This window comes from Marmota monax, unplaced genomic scaffold (genome assembly GCF_021218885.2).
Source record: "Marmota monax isolate L192 unplaced genomic scaffold, Marmota_monax_Labrador192_F-V1.1 WCK01_AAM20220418_F8-fsc00062, whole genome shotgun sequence".
Taxonomy (NCBI): Eukaryota; Metazoa; Chordata; class Mammalia; order Rodentia; family Sciuridae; genus Marmota; species Marmota monax.
Window position 1 is genome coordinate 11,108,293 of NW_026695221.1, and position 22,422 is coordinate 11,130,714.

The 22,422-nt window shown below is 38.1% G+C and overlaps 2 protein-coding genes across 3 annotated transcripts in view; one reads left to right on the forward strand and one right to left on the reverse strand.

Annotated features, from left to right (window-relative positions):
* Siae (sialic acid acetylesterase) overlaps nucleotides 1-22,422 on the forward strand; it is a 33,833-nt gene that overhangs the window by 3,535 nt on the left and 7,876 nt on the right. The window contains exons 2-7 of the mRNA XM_046432720.2: nucleotides 168-329; nucleotides 7,832-8,007; nucleotides 12,462-12,600; nucleotides 16,100-16,277; nucleotides 17,684-17,793; nucleotides 18,329-18,462. Of these exons, the coding sequence (XP_046288676.1) occupies nucleotides 168-329; nucleotides 7,832-8,007; nucleotides 12,462-12,600; nucleotides 16,100-16,277; nucleotides 17,684-17,793; nucleotides 18,329-18,462 (899 nt within the window). The remainder of the gene's footprint in view (nucleotides 1-167; nucleotides 330-7,831; nucleotides 8,008-12,461; nucleotides 12,601-16,099; nucleotides 16,278-17,683; nucleotides 17,794-18,328; nucleotides 18,463-22,422) is intronic.
* The window catches only part of Tbrg1 (transforming growth factor beta regulator 1), a 47,474-nt gene continuing 28,755 nt past the window's right edge, over nucleotides 3,704-22,422 (reverse strand). Inside the window, exon 9 of one of the 2 annotated variants that reach the window (XM_046432721.2) lies at nucleotides 3,704-4,597. In XM_046432721.2, coding sequence (XP_046288677.1) covers nucleotides 4,344-4,597 — 254 coding nt within the window. In that variant the 3' untranslated portion in view covers nucleotides 3,704-4,343. The remainder of the gene's footprint in view (nucleotides 4,598-22,422) is intronic. The other variant, XM_046432726.2, reaches the window with a different exon arrangement.

Sequence of the window (22,422 nt, forward strand, 5' to 3'; positions counted from 1 at the left end):
TGTTATATTACTTACTTAATTAGGAGGAATAAGATCTAGTTTTAAAAGACTAAAAGGTTTGAATGTACTTGAATTCTTTGGTATAGACTGTATTTTTCTTTCTATTTCTTTTGATCCAGTTGGCGCTGAAACTCCCTAATAATGTACCAGTTTGCTGAATTTTTTAGGTGTTGGTTTTCGCTTTGCTTCGTACATCGATAATTACATGGTGCTGCAGAAGGAGCCTGCAGGAGCAGTGATCTGGGGCTTTGGTATACCTGGAGCCATAGTGACAGTGACCTTGTACCAAGGTCAAGAAATCAATATGAAGAAAGTGACCCATGTGAAAGGTAAGGCAGCCCATCCTCTGTTTAGCTTTTGTCTTCTTCTGCCACCTGCTGGATTATCTGATAATGAATGCTTATGCTCCAGCCCAGGTCATCCATCCATCCATCCATCCATCCATCCATCCTTTCATCAGTGTTATTTGAGTACTTACTATGTGGCAGAAACCGAGAATACAGAGAAAAATAAGGCTCAAAGTCCTTGATATCACAGAGCTCGTGGAACAATACAAATTGATAGCAAGTCATATAGTGCTGTGATGAATGTTTTGATGAAGATGTATATAGGGCTGTCATGGAATATAGAAGAGAAACATTTAACTCTGGCACTATAGAGGTGTGGTTAAGAAGCTTGGCTCTGGAATTCCTGTCTGGGATTGGGTCTGACTCTTGTCATTTAATGACTTTATAGTCCTCAGATATGCTATTAAAAATCTATGTCATAGTTTCTATGTGAAATGGAGATAGTCATAATACTTATTGGATTATTTTAAGGATGAAATGAATTAACACACATACTATGTACCAGATACTGTGCTGAGTACTGGTGATATAGTGATGAGCAAAAAAGATATGCCTTCTCCCTTAATGAAGCCTCTGTAATGTATTTAGGGGAGGAGACAGGAAAATAATGTGTGATAAGTGCCACAATGAGGAAGGACATAATGTATGGAAATGCTTAGGGAAGTAGGGATAAAGAACTTGTTATGAGGCTGGTCTTGAAAGATGAGTAGGGCAGACCAGAGAGAGGGAGCAGCTGGGGCAAAGGCATGGATGTATGAGTGGAGGTGAGTCACTGAAGAAGTGCCAGGCAGGTGGGTAAGTGAGAGGTGGAGGATAAGAGGAGCTGAGATTGGGAAGGTGAGGTGGGGAGGTAGGGAGGCTTGTTTGTCTTTGCTAATTAGTAGATTCTCTACTTTGGATCAATCGATTTTAAGCGCAAAATAACCTGATCAAATTGATATTTTAGAAAGATCCCTTTGGCAATACTGTGGAAGGTGGATTGGCTATCAAATAATGCTCCAGTTGTTTCAATTCAAGCATTGGTGGGACTTGTTAGCATGTTATTATGTTATTCAGCCAATACAAAATGAGGGCTTGACCCAAAAGAGTAGCTATGAGGATTGATGGTCAAAAAGATGAGAATTAGCAGCTTTCATGAGCAGGGAGATATTATAAAGAAGAGATGCGAGATATAAAAGACAGTGTGGATGAGGCAAAGCTAGAAGAGATGCGAGATATAAAAGACAGTGTGGATGAGGCAAAGCTAGAAGTTGCTGGATGCAGGATGGTATGCTTAGGGCTGGGTCTTATGAGCTTGAGAATGTGGAAGTGACAGTGAGGTAGGTAAGAGACTACTGGGGAAGGGGGTGTTGGAGTTAACATATGAATTGGTGATTTGAGCAATTAAAATAGACATGTGACAGGGAACCTGGTGGAAACTTTCCTGGCCCCTATAAACAAGGATGGCCTTGTTAGTTTTGTCAGTTATCAGAACTGATGATCTAATCTAGAGTATTCCAGACCCAGTGCTGTTGTCTTCATATTCCAGAAAATTTTCATTCAGCATTTGAAAATGCATACCAGGCATAGAAGCAAGGTAAGAACTTCTAGCAGATTTTTAAGATGTTTTAAGGTAAAACTGTTGTTGGGTGAAACTAAGAGACTTGAAAGGGAAACTTCAGCTGATTGAGACATGGTTGTCTCTTGAGCTAAACGCTACTGGTAACACAGGAGATGCTGAAAATGAAGAATTCCAGGACTAGTACTTTCTGTTTGTGCTGTGTTCCTCTTAGAAATGAGCAGCATTGTGTGCAAATAGTGGCCCTCTCAGTAAATGACATTGATTTTGGTTTAAAAATAAGAAATAGGGTTTCCTTGATGCTAATAATGTTACCAGTAAATAGGAGACAGAGACTACATAATACTGCAGAGACAGATACACAGAGCACATTATATTATATAGCATTTCAGTTTTAAAGATTGTTCTTCTGTGTTATTTTTGGAGGTTTTACCCCCTTCATGCCTGATTCAGGACTAATATCTGAGGTGGGCACAGATAAAGCTGGCGGGTAGGTGGTGATGGGAAGGCATCAAATGTAATCATTCAGAGATAAACTTCCTTTTCTCTTTACAGTGATTGCAAACCTGCTATTTTATCTTAATTTCAATTCTATAATCATCTATCAAGGGCGTAGTGCATATAAAACACTGTCATAGAAACCACAGGAAAATACAAAGAAGGATGCAAACAGTGCCCATCCCTCAGAAGCTCATTCTCTCATGTTATCCTTTCATATTTTAGTGGTTTAGGCTCAAATACTGCTCCAGTTGCTTCACTGTAAAGTGATTGTTTTTTTTTTTTTTTTTTGAGTTAAAATAACCAGCAGTACTTAAGGAAATCTAGTGATTCATGGACTCTTGATGATAATTTCACAGGAAAAGGAGTTGGTAATATTGGTGGTATAGTGGCAGATCAATTTATCAGCATTCCCACATTTACTTGTAGAGAATAAAGGTATTTTGATTTATAGATGTCAGAAAACCTACTTCAATGGGCATCTTGCTCTTTTCTGCCCATGAAGCAAGATGCATAAAGTGTTATTTGGAATAAGGAAGGCAGACATGTAAGAAGATTTATAGTGCAGACAAAAAAACTGCTCAAAAGAGACACTACAGGGGATATTAAACAGCTAGATTCTATTTAAAAAAACTATTTTTTTTTAAACTGTGGATTGAACTCAGGGGCACTCAACCACTGAGCCACATCCCCAACCCTATTTTTTGTATTTAATTTAGAGACAGGGTCTCACTGAGTTGCTTAGTGCACCTTGCTTTTGCTGAGGCTGACACTGAACTCACAATCCTCCTGCGTCAGCCTCTTGAGCCATTGGGATTACAGGCATGCGTCACTGTGCCTGGCTTTTATTTAAAATTTTGATGAGGACTCTGGGATTTTCTGTCAGACTACTTCAATTTCCCACTTGGTTTGCCTCTTAAATTTTACCTGTACTTATTACCTGCAATTCCCTAGGGACCCAGAACAAAGTAGAGTTTTAATAACATGTAGGTTTTTGTCCAGCAGACTGACACTTAAGCATTGGGAAAATAAAACCTAAAGGATGATCCAAATATGGTCACTTACTGGGTCTGTTCAAACCATGTTGTCAAGTAATGCAGACATAAGGAATAAAGCCAGGGAGAATAGGTATATCATCTCACTTTAACAAACATAGAAGTGTGTGTGTGTGTGTGTGTGTATTTGTGTATGCAGGTGATAAAATGAGGGTGTTTCTGTATTTGTCATCATGATTGAGGAAAACAGATTAATTTTGTCTTAGAAAAACACAAGAAAAGCCAACACCCTTCCCCACTCCTGCTTGCAGTGGTGACATGCATACTAATTTTTTAATATTGCATAATAAATTACCACAAACTTAGGTGCTTAAAATAATACACCTTCACTATCTCACAATCTCTGTATTTCTGTGGTCTGGCCATGGTCTAACTATGTTTTTAGCTCAGGTTTCACTAGGCTGAAGTCAAGACCAGGCTGTGTTCTCAAATGGAGGTGTGACTATTGAGTGATCCAGGTCCAAGCTCCTCTAGGTTTTTGGCAGAATTAATTTCTTGAGGGGCAGACTCCATGGCAGCATCCTTGCTGCTTCAAATCTCTGACCTCTGAACCCTTTAGTAATGGCCTTGGTAAATCAGGCCTACCCAGGATAATTTCCCCTTTTATTCATTGAAAGTCAACTGATTAGGGACTTTAATCACATCTGCAAAATCCCTTCATCTTTTCTATATAACATAATCACAATAGTGACATCTCATCTTTGCTGTTTTCTGTTGACTGAAAGTAAATCGTAGACTCTCTTTTCTCTTGAAGGGAGGTCACCCTAAGGGGTGTCTGCCACAGCATGTGTAGTCTAAGTAACTTGCATGAGCAGTTTTATTGAAAGAAAAGTATTTAAATTTGGCTTATTTTGTATTCATATTTGGTTGTATTGGATTTGAAATTCAGGTTGTAGAGTAAATGTAGGTAAATAAGGGATGGTTTAGGAGTAAACCACTTTCACCTTCAAGCCACTTCCAAAAACCACTGAACCGCTTTTCCGTTGGTGAAGATCCAGGGTTCCATGAGGAGCAGTGAATCAGGCTGCTTCTTTCAGCTCTAGGTTTTTCCCTCTTGGGAAGGCAAAGGTCATGGATAATTTTTCCTTTTCTCTTTCTTGGCTTCTGAGATTTTGGCACAATAACCTTCAAAACAACATCTGATGTGAATAGCAAAAAGAAAAAGCAAGAAAGCACTTTATGACTAATCATGTCTCTGGGCAAATTATTTTCATTTTTTTCCCTTTGATTGTTTGCTCTTCTCATTTTGAAGTTGCAATTAATTGGGGAGATGGAGAGAAAGTGCAGATTACATAGTTCTTTAGTTATGTCCTTGGCTAGAATATGAAGAGCAACTATAAGAAATAGGCCACCAAATATGCTGTTATGCATGAAGCATAAAGCCCTAGTTAAATTGCTTGGCTTTCTCATCAGTGTAACCTGGGACTGGGGTTTATTTTCTGACATTTACTTGATGGAGTGCCAGGCTCATGGTAAGTACTCTTAAGTAGCTATATAATGAAGGAAGGAAATTAGTCTTCCTATATGGTAGAAGAAAAAATGCAAAGGAAAACAGAGATTTAAGTGCAACAAAAATGAGAATTTATAAATATCTGGGCCAGGATTGGTAAATTCACCTAAACCAGTGATTTTTCTGGTTTAGGTGAATTATACATTTAATATGTTGGTGTCTGGCTATTGGTGAGAGAAAAACAAGATAGCAAGTTTTCAGAAGTTGTGGTAAGGGTAGTTTTAGGATCCTGAAGGAGGAACTAAAGCTCAGAAAGCCTATCAGGATCAGCAGAAAACCAGCTGGATGGTGAACTTGGCATGTGGTAATGGTGAGCTCTTTGTGGTCAGTGGATCAGTTTTATTTTTTGTACTCAACCTGGTGGACTTGATGGTGAATGTAGCTTCTGGACTTTACTGGTCTACGGTAAGTTCCTCTTTAGCCAAACTGGAACTGAACTGACAATCCAAGGACCAGGCAGCTGTCCTTGTGAAACATGGTGGCTTTTGAACAGAAGGAAATTCCTTGGGGTCTTTGAAGAAGTCAAAAGCAGATTTCTCTGGGCTCAAGTCTTAATGCCAGTTTCCCCTCAGGCTCTAGCCCAACAGGAAGCCTACCCTCCAGCTATATTAGGTTGATGTTGCCATGTTTTACTCAAATTGTTCATACTCCCACTCCCTTACAGTCTTTTTATTCTTGGGCAGTAAAAGTTTTCAGAAGTTGTGGTAAGGGTAGTTTTCTTCACCTGCCATGTGGCCTGGATTGAGGTTAAGGATAAATCTCTAATTAATAGCAGTGACTAGGAATATGTTGTATAGTAGTGGAAGGCTAAGAAATAGTCCTATCCTGGGTTTTCTGGGGGTTGGCCACATCACCTTATATGAGTAATTATTGGTGGCAAAAGGACAGAGCTTTAGTGAGATATGTCAGTACAGGAAGCCTGGAAAGACCTTGGCAAGATTATTAGGACAGATTGGAGCGTCTGCCTGCTCAGAAGTGTAAGCCATACGGAGCATATCACACCTGTGCGACACAATCTGTACTAGCTGCCCACTGTTTCCAAAACAGTGATTTTTCTGGTTTAGGTGAATTATACATTTAATATGTTGGTGTCTGGCTATTGGTGAGAGAAAAACAATTGTGAACATTTGGTCCTGGGCTTAATTGACCTCCTAGAGATGGGAGTTGCAAGCTTAGTGAATTATGCTTTCCAGAGGAGCAAACATGCACCCTTTCACTGATACCTTGGGGTTTTTTGGACATTTCCTCCAGGAAAATAATCCTTTACGGTTTAGGCTTTTACTTATCTCCTTATATATGTATGTGGGATTCTCATTTTCTGCTTAGTTCTTGCTGATTAGAAAGAACCGCACAGTATGTGGCACATAGTAGGCACTTGGATGGTATTTTTATAATTATTATTTCTCATGGATTGGGTATAATAACTTCAGAATGCTTTTTCCAGTTTTTACCATTCTTTTCCTTCACATTAACATTGATCGGATGGGTATTATAAATTAGTTCATATTCTTTGAAAAAAAATTTATTTGAAGTTGTTCATTTCTCTATTTTTCTACTCTTATTTCTTCAACTTTGCTTATTGTTTCATTCTTTTAGGAATAATTTTGTTATTTTGAAGGTATTTTCCTAAATCCCTGAGTATGATGTTGGCAGTGGTTGACCCCTGTAGTGTGTTTGAGAAGTTAGGAAGATGGTGGTGGTGGTGGGGGTGTTTCTAAGGAAAAAGCTATGAATGTCTGAAATAGGGTTTTGGATAGCTTCTCAGCTCCTTAATTGAGTTCAAACAAAATCTTAAATTTTGTAGATGACTCTGAAAATATTTAATTAGACAAATCAAATTTTTTTTACAGAGAGATTAATTTGTAGGTCTTCTGCTTTCTTTCTTATTGGTGCACTGTATTATACATAATATTGGCTTCATCATGTCATTCATACTTGCATGCAACATGACTTGATCAATCTCATTTCAGTGTCTTCCCTTTCTGTCCCTTGATCTGCTTGCTTTATTCTACTGATCTCCCTTATATTATTATCATTGTTGTTTTAATGCATTATAATTTTATATATCAATTGTTTATATGTATGTATTTATTATATATTTACTATGTATTACATATGCATATATAATATATACATATATTATATTACACACATATATAATTCATTGCAGTAAATTCATACCTGGACATAGCATAGTTTGATAGATTTCATTTCATGTCCTTCCCTCCTCCCATCATGTCAGTTTCCCTTCCACTACACTACTGGTTTCCTATTTTCATCCCACTAATTTTTGATGAATCCGTTTCTTCATACACCTGTTTGTAGGAGAACCCAGCACCACTGGTGGTATTAATTCTTGTTAGGAACATGAGAGGAGGTGGGGGTTGATAAGAAGGGTGATTGTACTATAAGGGAGAGTTTCAGATTATAAGTGATTTTTTTCTATAATCTGTGCTCACATTTGAATTGGATAATTACAAGTTAGTTTGGGGTACAGAGAAAAGATTAGATTATGTTAGTATTGACAGTTGGATAGTGTAACAAGAATTTCTGTTTTATGTTATTTTTTATACTAAATTCCCTTGAATTTTAATCTGTGTGTATTTTTGTCTGTCCTCATTTAGGATTATAACTGGGCAACTTATTTCAGTTAAAAATAAGAAGGGATTGGTACAGATTACAGATAAAAATGCTGCTGCTCTTGTCAGTTCTATCTATTTTTTCTGAAATATGGCCAATCTTTATAGCTTTGAATACAGTTTATCACAGAGTCTGGAAATAGCTATAAATGAGTATAACTGGGCTTTAATTTCATTTGAAGTGATTGACTGGTTAACTCCTGGGAGACCTGTTGTTATTTCAGCACCCTCTAATACCTGGATGGTGGTACTGGATCCTATGAAGCCTGGTGGACCTTTTGAAATGATGGCACAACAGACTTTTGGGACAAGAAATATTACCTTGAAAGTCCATGATATCTTATTTGGAGATGTCTGGCTTTGCAGTGGGCAGAGTAACATGCAGATGACTGTATTACAGGTAATGTTCCAGAGTAGTAACAATAAATAATATTGATGATAAAGAAGGAAGAAAAGGGTGCAATAAGGAGAAGGAAGGCTGTTTCTATTTATTAAGTATTTACCATGTGTCAAGATCTGTTCTAAGTGCCTTCATGTGTAAATTAATTTAACAACCTTAATAAGAAAGTTTGATTAAATTGGCAGTAATTGATTGGCACTAATATGTTTCTATACTTTGTTTTAACAGGTTAAGAACTTGGAAATATTTCTGTTTTCTCTTACTCTTTCTACCAATCTGAGTTTCTTTTCTAGTTTATTTTTATTTATTTATTTTTTTTCCTTCCTTCATTATACACTTTCCCATTTTTGAGAAATATTTAAATTTGAGGTTTAAAATCTCTATAATTAGATCATGATCTCAATTCAGCTCTCTTGAAATTTTTTTTTATTTTAGTCCTTTCAGATTAGAGTTTCTTTTTTCTTCTCTAGCTTTTATTCCTTATAATTTCTTCTTCTGTGGCTTTTTTTTTTTAAAAAAAAAAACAACCCTATTACTAAATAATGCTATTTCATCATTAGTTTTCTAATTCAGAATCTAAATTCTTTTTTAATATTTACTTTTTAGTTATAGGTGGACACATATCTTTATTTTATTTTTATGTGGTGCTGAGGATCAAACCCAGTGCCTCATGTGTGCTAGGCGAGAGCTCTACCTCTGAGCCCCAATCCCAGCCCCCAGAATCTCAATTCTTATATTTAGGTTTTCCTAATCAATATTTTATTTTTTATCAGTTCTTGCCTTACTTAAATATATGGAAAACTTTTGAATTGAAATGCTTATTAAACCGAACTTCGACTAGACTCTTTAATTTAGGTGAATGGACATAAAATTGAAGCTTTATCTCTTGATAGAAAGCATGATTTTGTATAGAGGAATTGCTGTTAACTCATTGAGGAAAACAGTAATTTCCTTAATGCTCTAATTACAGTTCCATGTTTGCACAGAAAGGCATGGACCAGATCTGTTTGTATCTATATAGTCACTTTCTCAATAGCAGTCTATGCCAAGGAATCCCATCCCATTTTCTGTCAGGCTAAATCAGATCTTGATTGTTACGAGTAAACACAGTCTTTCTGCCTAGAATTTACTCTTAAGCATCTTCTGTACTAAGTTAGTGCTCTGAGATGCAGGGGAACAAAAAAAAAAAAATTCCATCTGAAATATCCAAGTGTTATTTTTTTATTTTAAACCATGCACTTGGTTTGCAAGACAGAATTTTAGGTGCTGATGGTATTGAAAGCCAAGTTTTCTAGTCTCTTAACAGTCAGTAGAATCTTATTTTTTTGATCAGAAGGATCCATGACTCCCCTTTTATTCTTTTGCTTCTTTTCCCCCCTACAGGTCCCCCCCCCCACCTCCCCCCAACACATGCATGCATTCAAGCTTGCATCAAACACTGTCTTTCTTTTCCTCCCTCCCATGTGGCTTTTCTGAGGAGGTAAAATTCTCACTATAACCTACCACTTTTCACATTCAAAGAAGGAAATGGCAGATTGTATGCCCATCTTGTTGTTAGGGTAAAGTGGAATTTTAAAATTGAATGTTATTTATAACACTGAGTGAGATGTTTATAAATGGAGAAAAATCTAAATGTTCATCTGTTGCCTCCTAAGTCAGGGTAGGTCTTAAGACTTGGATATTTCTTGTTAGGCTTAGAAAAAGATGGCCAATATCAGACAGGAAACCCATTTCTCCATAGGTTGTCACTCCCCACATTCTTAGTTTACCAGTAGAGAAATTAAAATCTAGAAAGGCAGGACTGGTACCATATCTCAGTAAAAGATTCACAGGAGTTTTGATGACTGGCTTCTTTATAGTTATTATGTCAACTTTAGGATAACTGTATTATGCTATAGTAGAATATAAAGTAACTTACAGAATATCCAAATTCTTTTAAGTCAGTAATTTTCTGTGTCCTTCATGTGCATGCATGTGCGTGCACACACACATTCACATATACATGCTCTCACATGCATGCCTTGTTCTCCCATGCAGACCCCATGCCAAGATCCTCTGAGGAAATAGATTCTTGATGCGTCTTCATTAATTCAAGAATGTGGTATAAAGGTTACAAAATGAACACCGGTGAGCAGCTGCTTTGATGGCTAACGGTCTGGTCCCTGGAGAGGCAGCAGTGCTCTCCCTCAGCCTCAGCAGCGTTAATGACTTCAAATACCTTGGTCTTCATTTACATCCTCATTTGAATACTTGGTAGAAAAATAATTACACTGAGGTGTTTGATGAGATGAAATCTGATCTCAGCAGATGGAGTAAGGCTTCCCCTTTCATCAGCAGGGAAACCAAGTGTCATTTAAATGAAAATCTTCCTGAAATCTCTTTATTCCTGAGTTTGCTGCCAATATCCCTGAGGAAATGCTTCCATCAAAAAGGCCTAGTAATATTGGGAAAGGCTACCAGTTTCAGAAGTAATTGTCATTGGGTACAGCAGAAAAATTTTCCCCATCCCCATTTTTGTTAACACTTTCTGTGATTTTCAAGTTCTGGCTTGAAATAATACACAAGTGTGAGTTTGAAAATGGAAGTTTTCCAGGCAATGTTTTGGATCCAGTTCCAGGTGCTGGTAACAATACAGGAGAATGCCAGCCACTCTGACTCCATTGGCCTGGCAGTACACTAATCGTTAGCAACGAGTCTAAAAGACAAGTAGCATGTTCTCCCATGCTCCCTCCCCAAGCTGGCATCTCATTGCCATGAGGCGCTTGAGTTCCCAGTCAGTGCGGAAGCTAGTGTGGGTGGAGAGGATGAAAGCAGTTTCATCCACTGTTTCCATGGAAGCAACATATGATCCTTCGTGCTTAGTGCAGAACTGAATTCCAAGGGAGGAGACTTTTTTACAGGTACTTGCTTCTGAAAAATAATTTCCCTGCCAGAATATACTGTGAGTGCATTAGCCTGTTTTTACTTTTGAATGTTTATTTCACATTAACCTTGCCAGGCAAGATCCTGAAGAAATAGGCCTGGATTTCCTGTGGAATTTTACTGAGACTGTATAATCTGTCCTGAAAGTAGGAAGACCAGTTACCTGGACAGGCTGGAGCTGCTGCTACCCAGAAGGCATTTCAGACCAGAGTTCCCATTGTGACCAAAAGAGCCATTTCATTTGCATCTGGCCATCTCATTGGCCAGAGTAGGCTCAGTGGCAAGTCAAAAGATGATTCCAGGGGCAGCATATTTCAATGAAATTCTCTGTGGGGGCACCCTGGCTGCTCCATCATTTCTTTTCTACTGTGGGCTGGAGGGCCAGCTGTATTCTCCATGGTGGGTGGGAGGGAGAGCGAGACAGCTGCACACTCTGTGGCTGGAGGCCAATGGAAAGTATCCCAGCCTTCTGTGCTGCTTGTTGTGGCGGTCCAGACTCAGCTGGAGCGCCTGTTCCCTGGGGCTAATGGTAACTGGGCTTCCTCAAGCTCCTTTGGCCCTTTGTTTTGGGAGAAGCAGGACTAGTTCAGGGGGTTAAGGAAGAGTCAAGAGAAAATACATAACTGAAAAGGTAAAGCAAGATATTGTCTATCTGTTCTTTTTAAAATAAAGGAAAACCTTAACTGAAAAATCAGGATTTAAGGAAATGGCAATGTATACCTCATAGAAGAATGAGGTTTAATAGGACTAATGAATAAACTACTCAGTATAGTACACATATTCTTATCCAGAAAAGCCCTTAGCCACTCCTGTCATATTCTTGGTAACTGATGAGGATTCATAAATGATTTAGTATAATGTGATATATCTTCTATGTTTAAATTCTTGGGACTGTTCTGAGCTGTTATCCTGAACACCACCTTTCAGGTTGCCATGCACCCATGCTTTTCTCTAGTGATTTTTTTTTTAGCACGACAAGATGAGAATGTATGCACTGTGAGATTGATTCCAGTATGTTTCAACTATCACTTTCCAGGTGTGTTTCTTTTGAATACACTTTTCTTGGATGATATGGATTATATTACATAAATCTACCTACCCATGGCCTTTTTGGCTCCATATAGGCTCTCTAAGCACCATTTAAAAAAAAGAAGTTACTTGCCATGACTTTCCCTTATCAGATAATTTTTCAGAGCAGAAGTATTTTAGTTTTAAGATACCAGTGGTCTCTACTTACTAGTCAATATTTAGCCTAAAGTACTGCAGCCCCCTCTTGTCTATCATAGACCTGCTTCCTAAGATCACTGGGTTCATTACATTCAAATCCTCCTTGGAACATGATTCATCATGGTCTCTTTTAGTCAAAGTGGATCAAGGTGGTTCAGTCCAGCTCATTACCAGTTCGGGTTATTTCACTTAATCTCAGTATATTGAAGGCTCAGAAGGAACTCAGTGGGTAGGAAGTATTTCCTAAGAGGCGGAAGCCAGTTCACCACCCATTAGGTTAAATAACATTTCAATTTCTCTTCTAGATATTTAATGCTACAAGGGAGCTGTCCAGTGCTGCTGCCTATCAGTCTGTTCGCATCCTCTCTGTCTCGCTCATTCAGGCAGAGCAGGAGCTGGAGGACCTTGATGCGGTTGACTTGCCATGGTCTAAACCTACCTCTGGTATGTGAGCACTTTAGCATGTACTGTATGTTAAAGATGGGTCAGTGCATTAAGTGGAATCTGTAAGCCCCAGTGTGGTTCTTATCTATTATTACTGAATTATCCTTTTACTTATTTGTTATTGATTCTTCATTCCATTCCTGATAGTCATGTTTCACTTGTTTTTTTTCCCCCAAGACTCCAAAAGACCTTTTCCTTGAGGAAAAGACTCTTCCTTCAATTTTGGTGAATATATTGAGGCTATTCAGCATGAGCTGTGCTAGTATCTCTCTATTGCCTTGACCCTCTGTTTTCTCTTCCTTCTTTTCTGTGTTTAAGGACAATTGACTGGTATCCTTTCAGGGCTAATTCTGATGGCTCTTACTTCTAGGGCCTTCTCTTATCCCTTAGGCTCAGTTCTCTCCCCCACTGTCTATTCAGCATAGAATCTTTTATTTCATGCCTTCTCAGTGTCAAGCTCTGTGCTAGTCCCCAAGGACACAGCAGTGACTAAGATGGACACATAATCCCTACACAGAGTGTAGCCTTTTATTCTTACAAAGAAAGATGAACATAACAAACACCCTTCCCATGAAGCCTCATCTCTCTCCTTTACTTTGTTATACTTTTCTAGAACATCTTTTGTTTTCATTCTTTTCATGACTTTGCCATGGTTCTTTTATAATCTGGTTTCTGGTTCCATCTCAACAATTTGTTCAACTCAAGGCTACTACTCTTCTCATTTTGAACTCCATAGACCTCTGTGGCATTCAACTCTGTGGATCACCCCTGCTAGAAATTGCATGTTCCTCCTAGCTTGCATGGTACTTCCTTTTTCTATTTCACCTGTTATCTTCTTTCCTGTTCTTTGCTTTTCTAATACCTTTCTTCAAATGTGGTTCCTGTGTTCTTTCTAGGTCCTTTTCTTTTCTGTCCATATATGCTTTACCTTGGTAACCTCAGTTTTCTCCTACATTTTCAAGAGCTAATATATTCAGCAAATATCTGAGAGCCCACTATGGTCTAGGAACTGTTCTAATTGCTGTGGGTGTAGTGATCAATAAAATAGACAAGAATACCCGATCTTATGGTACTTACAGTCTAGTGTGAAGGAATATGGAAAACGAATAATTAGTAAATCACATATAAATAGTATCTGATGGTATTCTGTCTCACACTGAACTCTCCCCCTATAAGAGCTCTGGAACAGAACTGATTCAGGTTAATTTTTGGATAATGTTTTTTTTTTTTGCTTTATGAACTCTTATTATGTGATATTATGTGTTATCTGAAACTCAGGAATCATTTCCTTTTGCTCTCTGAACTCAGACTGAATAAATTTGGACATCATAGGATAGGTTAGATGATTATGTGTGCTAGTGAGACAAAAGTAAATAAACAAAATACATCAGGGAAAGAAGGCCATATGGAAGGACTGGTACGGAAGGATAGGTTGGGATGGGGTAGTGCTTGCAATTTAGAGTGGCCAGGGGAGTCCCAATTGAAAAAGGTGACATTTCAGTAATAACCTGAAAGAGGCAATGTGGATCTCAGCAGAAAAGCATAGTGGGTCACGTCTCTCCCACAGTTAGAATCTCCTCTTACTCTTCTATTGGCACATTGCTCTGACTTTAAGGACTCATATAATTAGATTTTACCCAACTGGTTGATCCAGAACACTCTCCCTGTCTCAGTCCCTTAACCCTAATCACATCTACAAAGCCCTTCAGCCATGGGAGAGTATACATTTGCAGGTTCCAGGGATTAGGCTGTGCACATATTTGTGGTTTTTTTCTGCTTGCCATGCATTCTCATTTTCCAGTTGCTTTCCATTTTCATTACTTCAATATGTAGCTCCAACTTCCCCTCCAGATTTACCTTCACTATTCTCCTTTTTAAATCTCTGCTTCAGCCAAATACTTTCAGATATTTCCTATTTCATATGCTTTTAACACGTTTTTTCCTCCTGCCTAGAATCATAGTTCTGCTTATTAAATTTCTGTCTATCCTTCAAGGTCTCTCCACTCCCTTCAGCCCTCCTAGTTACTGTTATCTTCTACCTACCCCTCAGTGATCCACCTTAAACCAGCTACCACAGCTACTGAACAACAGCCAACATACAGTTACTGACACTTTATTATGTCCTAGACATTGGTGATACAGATGTGAGGAAGATGAAGACCTACTTTCAGGTGGCTAGTGGTGTTGTGGGTGAGGGAAACACTGAGTGGGTTATTGTAGTGAAATATAGTGATAGAACTAGGTATTGGGATTATGGAAGCACAGGGGAGGGGAGGTCAGTCTTTATCAGGCTTTTCATGATCTGACTTTCATTTGACATTTTTTATTTGGTACTAAAATTCCTTAATAACTATTTGTATCTTCTGAGGCACTTAATGTATTTTGCTTTGTATTTTATTCAGCAGAATATTCATCTTATTCTGTAAACTGCAAACCTGAGAAGTCTTTTCAGATCTCTTTCTTTGCTATATCTCAACCATCTAGTAGTTCCTGACACATAGTAGGTGCTCAATCAATTTTAACTGATTTGAAATTGATTTGAATTTCTACTATTCTATTATCAACTTTTGGGATTCTAGCATTATACTGTGTTGAATTTGGATCTTCACAGGGCCAAGCCAGGAGGTCTTATGTTGGGTTGAATTGATTCTATCAGTTGTGTGTGCATGCATGTTCCCCTCTTTGTCAGCTTTCCTATAACATGGAAATTGTTCACTCTAGCCTGTGTTGGTTACTGGGAAATATGGACAAACAGTTTAGATTGCTGAAAATTTAAGCACTGGTTTTCATTTCTGTTGCTTTCCCTTTTGGTCAGACTTCTTATCACTATGTGTCCATGTCTTAATTACCATAGCTATAAAATTGACTATAAAACCACTCATAAAAAATACACATTTCTTTTCTACCTATTGTATCCTTGCTTTTCCCTTCCACGGAGAAAAGTAGAAATGAGTGGCCAGGTAAGAACAAAGGCAGAAAAAAGGATAATATAGGAACCCAGGGGCCTTTGTGCCACTTTTACCCACTAGGAGAGAAGTATTAACATTCTTAGATTCTGAGGAACCTGAGGAGATGGGGGAAAAATGGGGAGACCTGTTTGCCTGGCTGGAGAGTTTTGGCTCCCTGATTATGTAAGTATATTATTTATACTCAGATTGAGAGTAAAATTGTTATTCGCCTCTGTGCCAGGCTGAGAGCATTATTTCCTAATTATGGGAAGCATTTTAAGCATTTGAAAAAAATTGAGACAGATAAAAGAAAACCATCACTAAGGCTATAGTATTCCCTTTGGATAAGATTCTCCTTAGGGAAGGTTTGAGAGATGCTTGGTCTTGGTGCTATATTTTCTCATTGCCTCTCAATCTTATCTTACTTTTCGATGTCTCAGAAAGGTACAGAAGGGATGATCCAAACTCACTCTTTTCACCTAGACCCATCTAGTAGCTGTAGCTCATATTGTATCTACTTCTTTCCCCTTTTCTACTGTTTATTTGGACAGAAAACTTAGGCCAGGGAAATTTCACGTACATGTCAGCAGTGTGCTGGCTCTTTGGGCGTTACCTATATGACACTCTGCAATATCCCATTGGACTGATCTCCTCCAGCTGGGGTGGGACACCCATTGAAGCCTGGTCATCTGGAAGGTCCCTGAAAGCCTGTGGAATTCTTAATCAAGGGTAAGAAAGAATTCCTCCTGGAAGAAAGCCTGCCAGAGAAGTATGTAAGAGAGAAGGTCATGGTCTTTGTTGGGGGGTTAAGTATATGTTGAATGCCCACATATGTGTTCAATGTATGGAATTTCTTCACGCACAGGTGAAGTGTGGTGTCATCACCACCACAATCATCTGAGAACGTGCCAAGAAGGAGTTATGATCCTTTTCCTTAGTAATAGCCATACCTGATGCTTACAGAATGCTTCCTATATGCCAGGCACTGTTCTAAGTACTTTATATATATTAATTCACTTAGTACTCAGAGCAACTCCTTGAAGTGTAGAATACTATTAACATCCTATGGATAAAGATGAAGTCTCAGAGAAGTTTAGGAACTTGCTTATGGACATGATTAGTAAGTGGCACATTCTGGCTCCAGTGTGTGCTTCTAACCATTAGGCTCTATTTCCTGGAGAATAAAACAGTGTAGGAACAAATGAATGAAGATGTACTAAAAACTATGTTAATACTGACTTTGAAAGCCCATGTAGGAAAATCTGGATCAGACAGAATGTATAGGGGAGAAAGGGCTAGTTAATAAAAATCCTGATACTAATGCCAACATGGAAATGAGCAGGATGTGACATGTTGTCCTGGACACTGGCTGAGTCACTCTGGGAGGAGGATGGACTTTGTTCTTGATAGGGTTTGAGTAAAAGCTTGCCTGAGGGAGAGTGAAGACATTAGCTTTGGGCAGAAAGAATGACCTCTAGTAGAATAGGAGGAAGGATCAGATCTAGCACATGGTGGGGGTGGTGGTGGTCTGAAGTCTAGGCCTTATAGACCTCTGGGGCTGGGAAGGATAAGGGTGTGGAGAAGTGGGTATATTCAGCTACTTGAAGATAAATTCACATACATTTTTTTATAAGGAAATTTGAGACTGTTCAAAGTTTTTTTTTTAAAAAATGTTTTTTGACCCAGCAATTTCATTTCTGGAAATTTATCTTAAGGAAATAATTAAGCATGCATGCAATGATTAAGCTAAAAGGAAGATGATCATAGCATTGCTTATAAAAGCAAAAAGTTTAAATCAATCTAAGTCTTCATCCATTGAGTAGTAGATAAACTTGTTGCCTGTGTGAGAAACTCACAGGGAATCACTTCTCCCTTCTGGTTTCACTCATCTCATCTGGAAACTGGTATGGCCACTCTGAACTCATAGAAAGACACCCTTAACCTAGGAAGAACCTGGAGGTAAAATTCAAAGACTAATTACATGTTTTCAAGTGAAACTGAATAACCAATTTACTTGTATGTTGCTTTCATCAGAAGTTTGTCCCATGTGGAAGTGGATAGATGCCTAGCTTAGGGATCATCATGTGATTAATCACTAGCTTTCTGGTGACATATGTATTTCTCATTGATTATAGGCCCATTCCACAGGATTCTGTAACTGGTCCCAGTGAGCACTCTGTTCTCTGGAATGCCATGATCCATCCGCTACAAAATATGACTCTGAAAGGGGTGATATGGTACCAGGGTGAGTGCTCTGTTTGTTGATTGTCCATCATATAACTAGCTTTTGCTGTGTAACAAACCATCCTAGAATTTAGTGGCTTAATACAATAATTTTGCAATTCTATTTAGTTCACAATTCTCTGGGTTAGCAGTGTAATTCTTTTGTCTGGGTTGCTTCAGCTAATTCCCCCTGAGCTTTCTTACATATCTTACATACCTGGCAGGCCTCTTTCTCAGATCTGTTGACTGGGGCTATCTGCTGGGCACCAGGTTCTCAGGTGGCCTTTCTTCCTTCACAAGCCGGTTCATTTATTATTTGCATAGTAGTTTCAGGGGTCCAGTTGCTTCAAGAGAGTGAAGCCCAAAGCTGAAGCACTTTTCAAGTTTTTGCCCACATCACTTTTGCTGAGGCCTCATTGGCTAGAGAAGGTCACAAGGCCACTCCTAAGCACTGTGGGAAGGCTACTTTCTCAAGGCAAGGATAGGGGAAGGGCAGTAATGTAAGCCATTCTTAATTCTACTCCAGACTCCTTTCACGACTTTGGCTGCTTTTTTAGGGGAGTCCAATATGAATTATAATAGGGACCTATACAATTGCACGTTCCCTGCACTCATTGAAGACTGGCGCCAAACCTTCCATCATGGCTCCCAGGGGCAGACAGAACGTTTCTTCCCATTTGGATTTGTCCAGGTATGTATTGAGAGGAAGAGGGTTTATGAGCATTGGTGTAGGATGTGCTATTTAGCTCTCTTCTGGAATTCATATTCCTTTCCCCCCCCCATAGTGTGCCAGTACTAGAACTGAATTAAGGCTTAATTCATGAGTTCGTTGATGAGACAATCTTTTTGAAAAAATCAATAAGCAACTGATATATTTTTATTATTAAAAAAGGTTCTCTGAAAAACTATTAAAGAGATAAGCAAAAAAAGAAAAAAGAAAAGCTAAAATCAGTGAGAATTCTATAATCTAAAGATAAGCTGACTTGATTTTCTGCTCATAGTTTTGAAAGAGGATCCATTCCACAATATTATATCCTATCTTGCTTTTTATCTTAATGTGCTGTGACCATTTTTAATGTCAACAAATATTAATCTTTCACACAATTTATAACGATTGCAGAATATTCTGATATATGGTTGTATTGTAATGTATTTACTGAGTTCTTTTTAAAATTTTTTATACTTTAGTGGTATTGAACCCAGGGGTGCTCTACCACTAAGCTACATCCCCAGCCCTTTTTATTTTATTTTTGGACAGGGTCTCAGTAAATTGCCCAGGTTAGTCTTGAACTTATGACACTCCTGCCTTAGTCTCCTGAGTAGCTGGGATTTTACAGGCATGGGACACTGGACCTGGGTTTGATGAGTTCTTTTTTTTTTTTTTTCCTTTGTAAAAACTTTTTATTTGTTCTTTTTATTTACAGATAACAGTAGAATTAATTCTGATATATTTGATGAGTTCTTAATAGATAGGTTCTTACTTAGGTTGTTTTCAATGTTTTGCTTTTTATAAGTAGTGGCATATTTGTTTTCTTTGTAGCTGATTCCTTATAGCTTAATTATTTCCATAAGATAAATTCCCAGAAATGAAACTCCTGGGTCAAAAGCTACGCATTTATAAGGTTTTGATAATATCCCCATTTTTCTGTAGAAATTTATGAATATAAATTTTTACGTTTACCATCTTACATGGGATCTTTATATCCTCCCTTACTTGCTATTGTCTATTCTACCCTCCAGAACGTGCCACTCTCTCTACTCATAGACACTGTCCATGTTTCTTGCCTGGAACAGCATTTCTTTCCCATGTTTTCCTTGCTAATTTTAACCATTCTTTAGGCCTTAGCCTAGATATTAGTTAGTAACCTTCTGTGACTCTCCAAAGTCTGGTGTTGGATTTCCTCCCCCATATAATGTGTTCTCTTAGCACCCTCTACTTCTCTTTTTTATTTTTACTTGCATATAAGTTGTGCACATAGCCATATTTTCCTGGATCACATTTATTATATTCCTAGTATCTAGTTGGTTGGCACTCATTTAATAATGTCTTAACACACGAAATGAGAAAATCAAGACAAACCATATTTTTGATTAGAGGTAACTAGTTTAGAAATATTTGCTTTCAGTCTTGGAAAAGGAATAAATATATTTGACCAAATTCATAATTAACTTGTATTAACTGTTCATTAAGACCCAAGATCTGATGTTTTAGAAGGGTGGTAGTTCTGGCTTTTTTGGAACATAGGAAATTAAACACATAAAGTGTTATGAAAACAAGCTCTAACTTACAGTGCAGTAGCAGAGATAGATTTACAATATGAATGAGACATATATAGTTTACACATTTGCCTCCCTGAATCCCACACTTTTCTTCTTACCATTCTCCCATCTCCTCCACCTTGTCCTGATTTATTGTATCTCCATCCATTTTGTTGTGGTTATGGGGATTGAATTTAGAGGTACTCTACCACTGAGCTACATTCCTAGTCCCTTTTTATTTTTTGAGAAAGGGTCTCACTAATTTGCTGAGGCTGGCCTTAAACCTGTGGTCCTCCTGCTTCAGCCTCCTGAGTTGCTAGGATTACAAGTGTGTGCCACTGAGGCCTGTCCTCCTTCGTTTTTGAGTAAAGATTTTTTATAGACCTTCTTTCCACTTAAAATGCTTTTGTGATTATTCCTTTTTTCTTACATTTGTTTTGACTTTGAAACAAGATTCTCATTTTCCAAACAGCAGCTCCTGCTACCAGTTCTGTATTACTGTATTTTTTCTCTCTTAGTCTATGTATGTGGTAATTTGAACATGATTTGAGTAATTCAAACCAAAAGTATGTATTAAATACTAATTAAATAATTGTGAGGTGCTAGAAATATAACATGTCACTGAGGTCCCCTTTATGTTTTTTAGTTTAGAAGTTCTTAACCTCCAGGCTTTAATTTTATCATCACTAACAGAAATATGTTGGTTACTCGCGGAAAACTGGAAATATAAAAATATATATTTCTTTAAAAAATATGTATATATATGTGTGTGTATATATATACACACACATATATATATACACATATCTACACACACACACACACATATATTCAAAAGGAAATATCGAATATGACAAAAATAATGGTTCAGAGCCTGGGTCTGGAGCTAGATGGCCTGGATTAAAATTCCAGCACTAATACCTTAAGTTTTGTGATTTTGAATAAGATATTGAACCTCTTTGTTATTTTAGGTATTAAATAACTTAATTCATGAAACCTGACATAGGCCAGATAATTTTAGTGTTTATTATTATTTGAAGAAATCAGAATTGGGGGGGGGGAGTTGTTCTGTTAGGAGGGATTAATTGGCTTTATAGAAATATTTAGTTTGAAATGATGGTTGCAATAATGAGAGCACAGTTAAAAGATGCAGACCTTTGGATTTGTGGAGAGACCAGGGCTACATGTGTATTGAAGAGTTATTGGTAGAGAGGTTACCAGAACATGAGAGAAAGATGAGCAGAAGGCTAGGACCTGGATCCTTAGGGGTATGCTTTTTAAAAGGGGGTTTGGAGGAACAGAGTACAAAATGCGGTGTTATTTGTAAAATCTTAATGTGGCCAGTTTCATATTCTTTGGCTGGCATGTGCATTCATTAGTGGCAATATTTCTACTAATCACAGTGGGAGACTGAACAGTGCTCTACCTTATCTCAGATTAGGAAAAACACAATAATTCATCTGGGTGTGGAGTATGCTGGTGCCCCCAGGTGGCCAGTGCAGAGTAATGCAGTCAATTAAATAATAAACAATTGCTGCAGAAATTCTCTGCAAACTGCCATTTTGGGAAAAGACTTTTGTGTCTCATTGTTGAGTTTCAGGCTACTACTTACTGCAGACTGTTTCTGGTGGCTTTGCTGTTGTGATTCTCATGGCAGTAGCTGGTGAACATGGCTCCATTTTCAGTCTTTGGGTGTTTTGTGGAAGAAGTAGGGTGACTCACTGGATCTTTTCTCCCTTTTCTAGTTTTCATGAGATTCCACTGTGAAGCTCCAGTGTCCTTTATCATTTGACATGGAAAGGCCGATTTGCTTAGGAGAATTTTAATAAGAGCTGAAATATCCCCTTAGTTCCATGTTATAGCCAAGCCTCCTTCCTGCTACTGTTGCAGCTTGTCCAGGTTTTCCAGTCTTTCTGGATCCACTTGAAAAGTAAAAACTTCTTTTCTTCAAAGCTTCATTGGGCCAAGTTTATACAGATGATGGCAGGTATTTCCTGGGCTCTGTGAGCAAAATGACGGTGGAAGAGTCTGTTTATAATGCAGTGCCTCTGATGGGGTCAGAGATTTGAAATGGAGTCAAAAGACAATGTGGGTACTAGCCCAAACTAAACTGTTTCCCAATTTGGGGTCTGATTTATCGTTAGAGTATGGTTGGTGAGAGAGAGAGGGTAGGTTGGTGCCTTTCGTTGGCTGGAACTAGGGCTAAATCTCATCTGAGATTTGAGGTTCTCTTCCAAGCTCACATGACTGTTGGTGTAAAGAAACAAAAGGAGACAAAGGCAAGATGCAGAGGCAAAAATGGCTGCTTGTCTAAGAGGCTGGTTTTATTCACAACACTAGATTACATTAGGTCACTGGCACCATTAGTACATTATTGTTTATTATATCATTA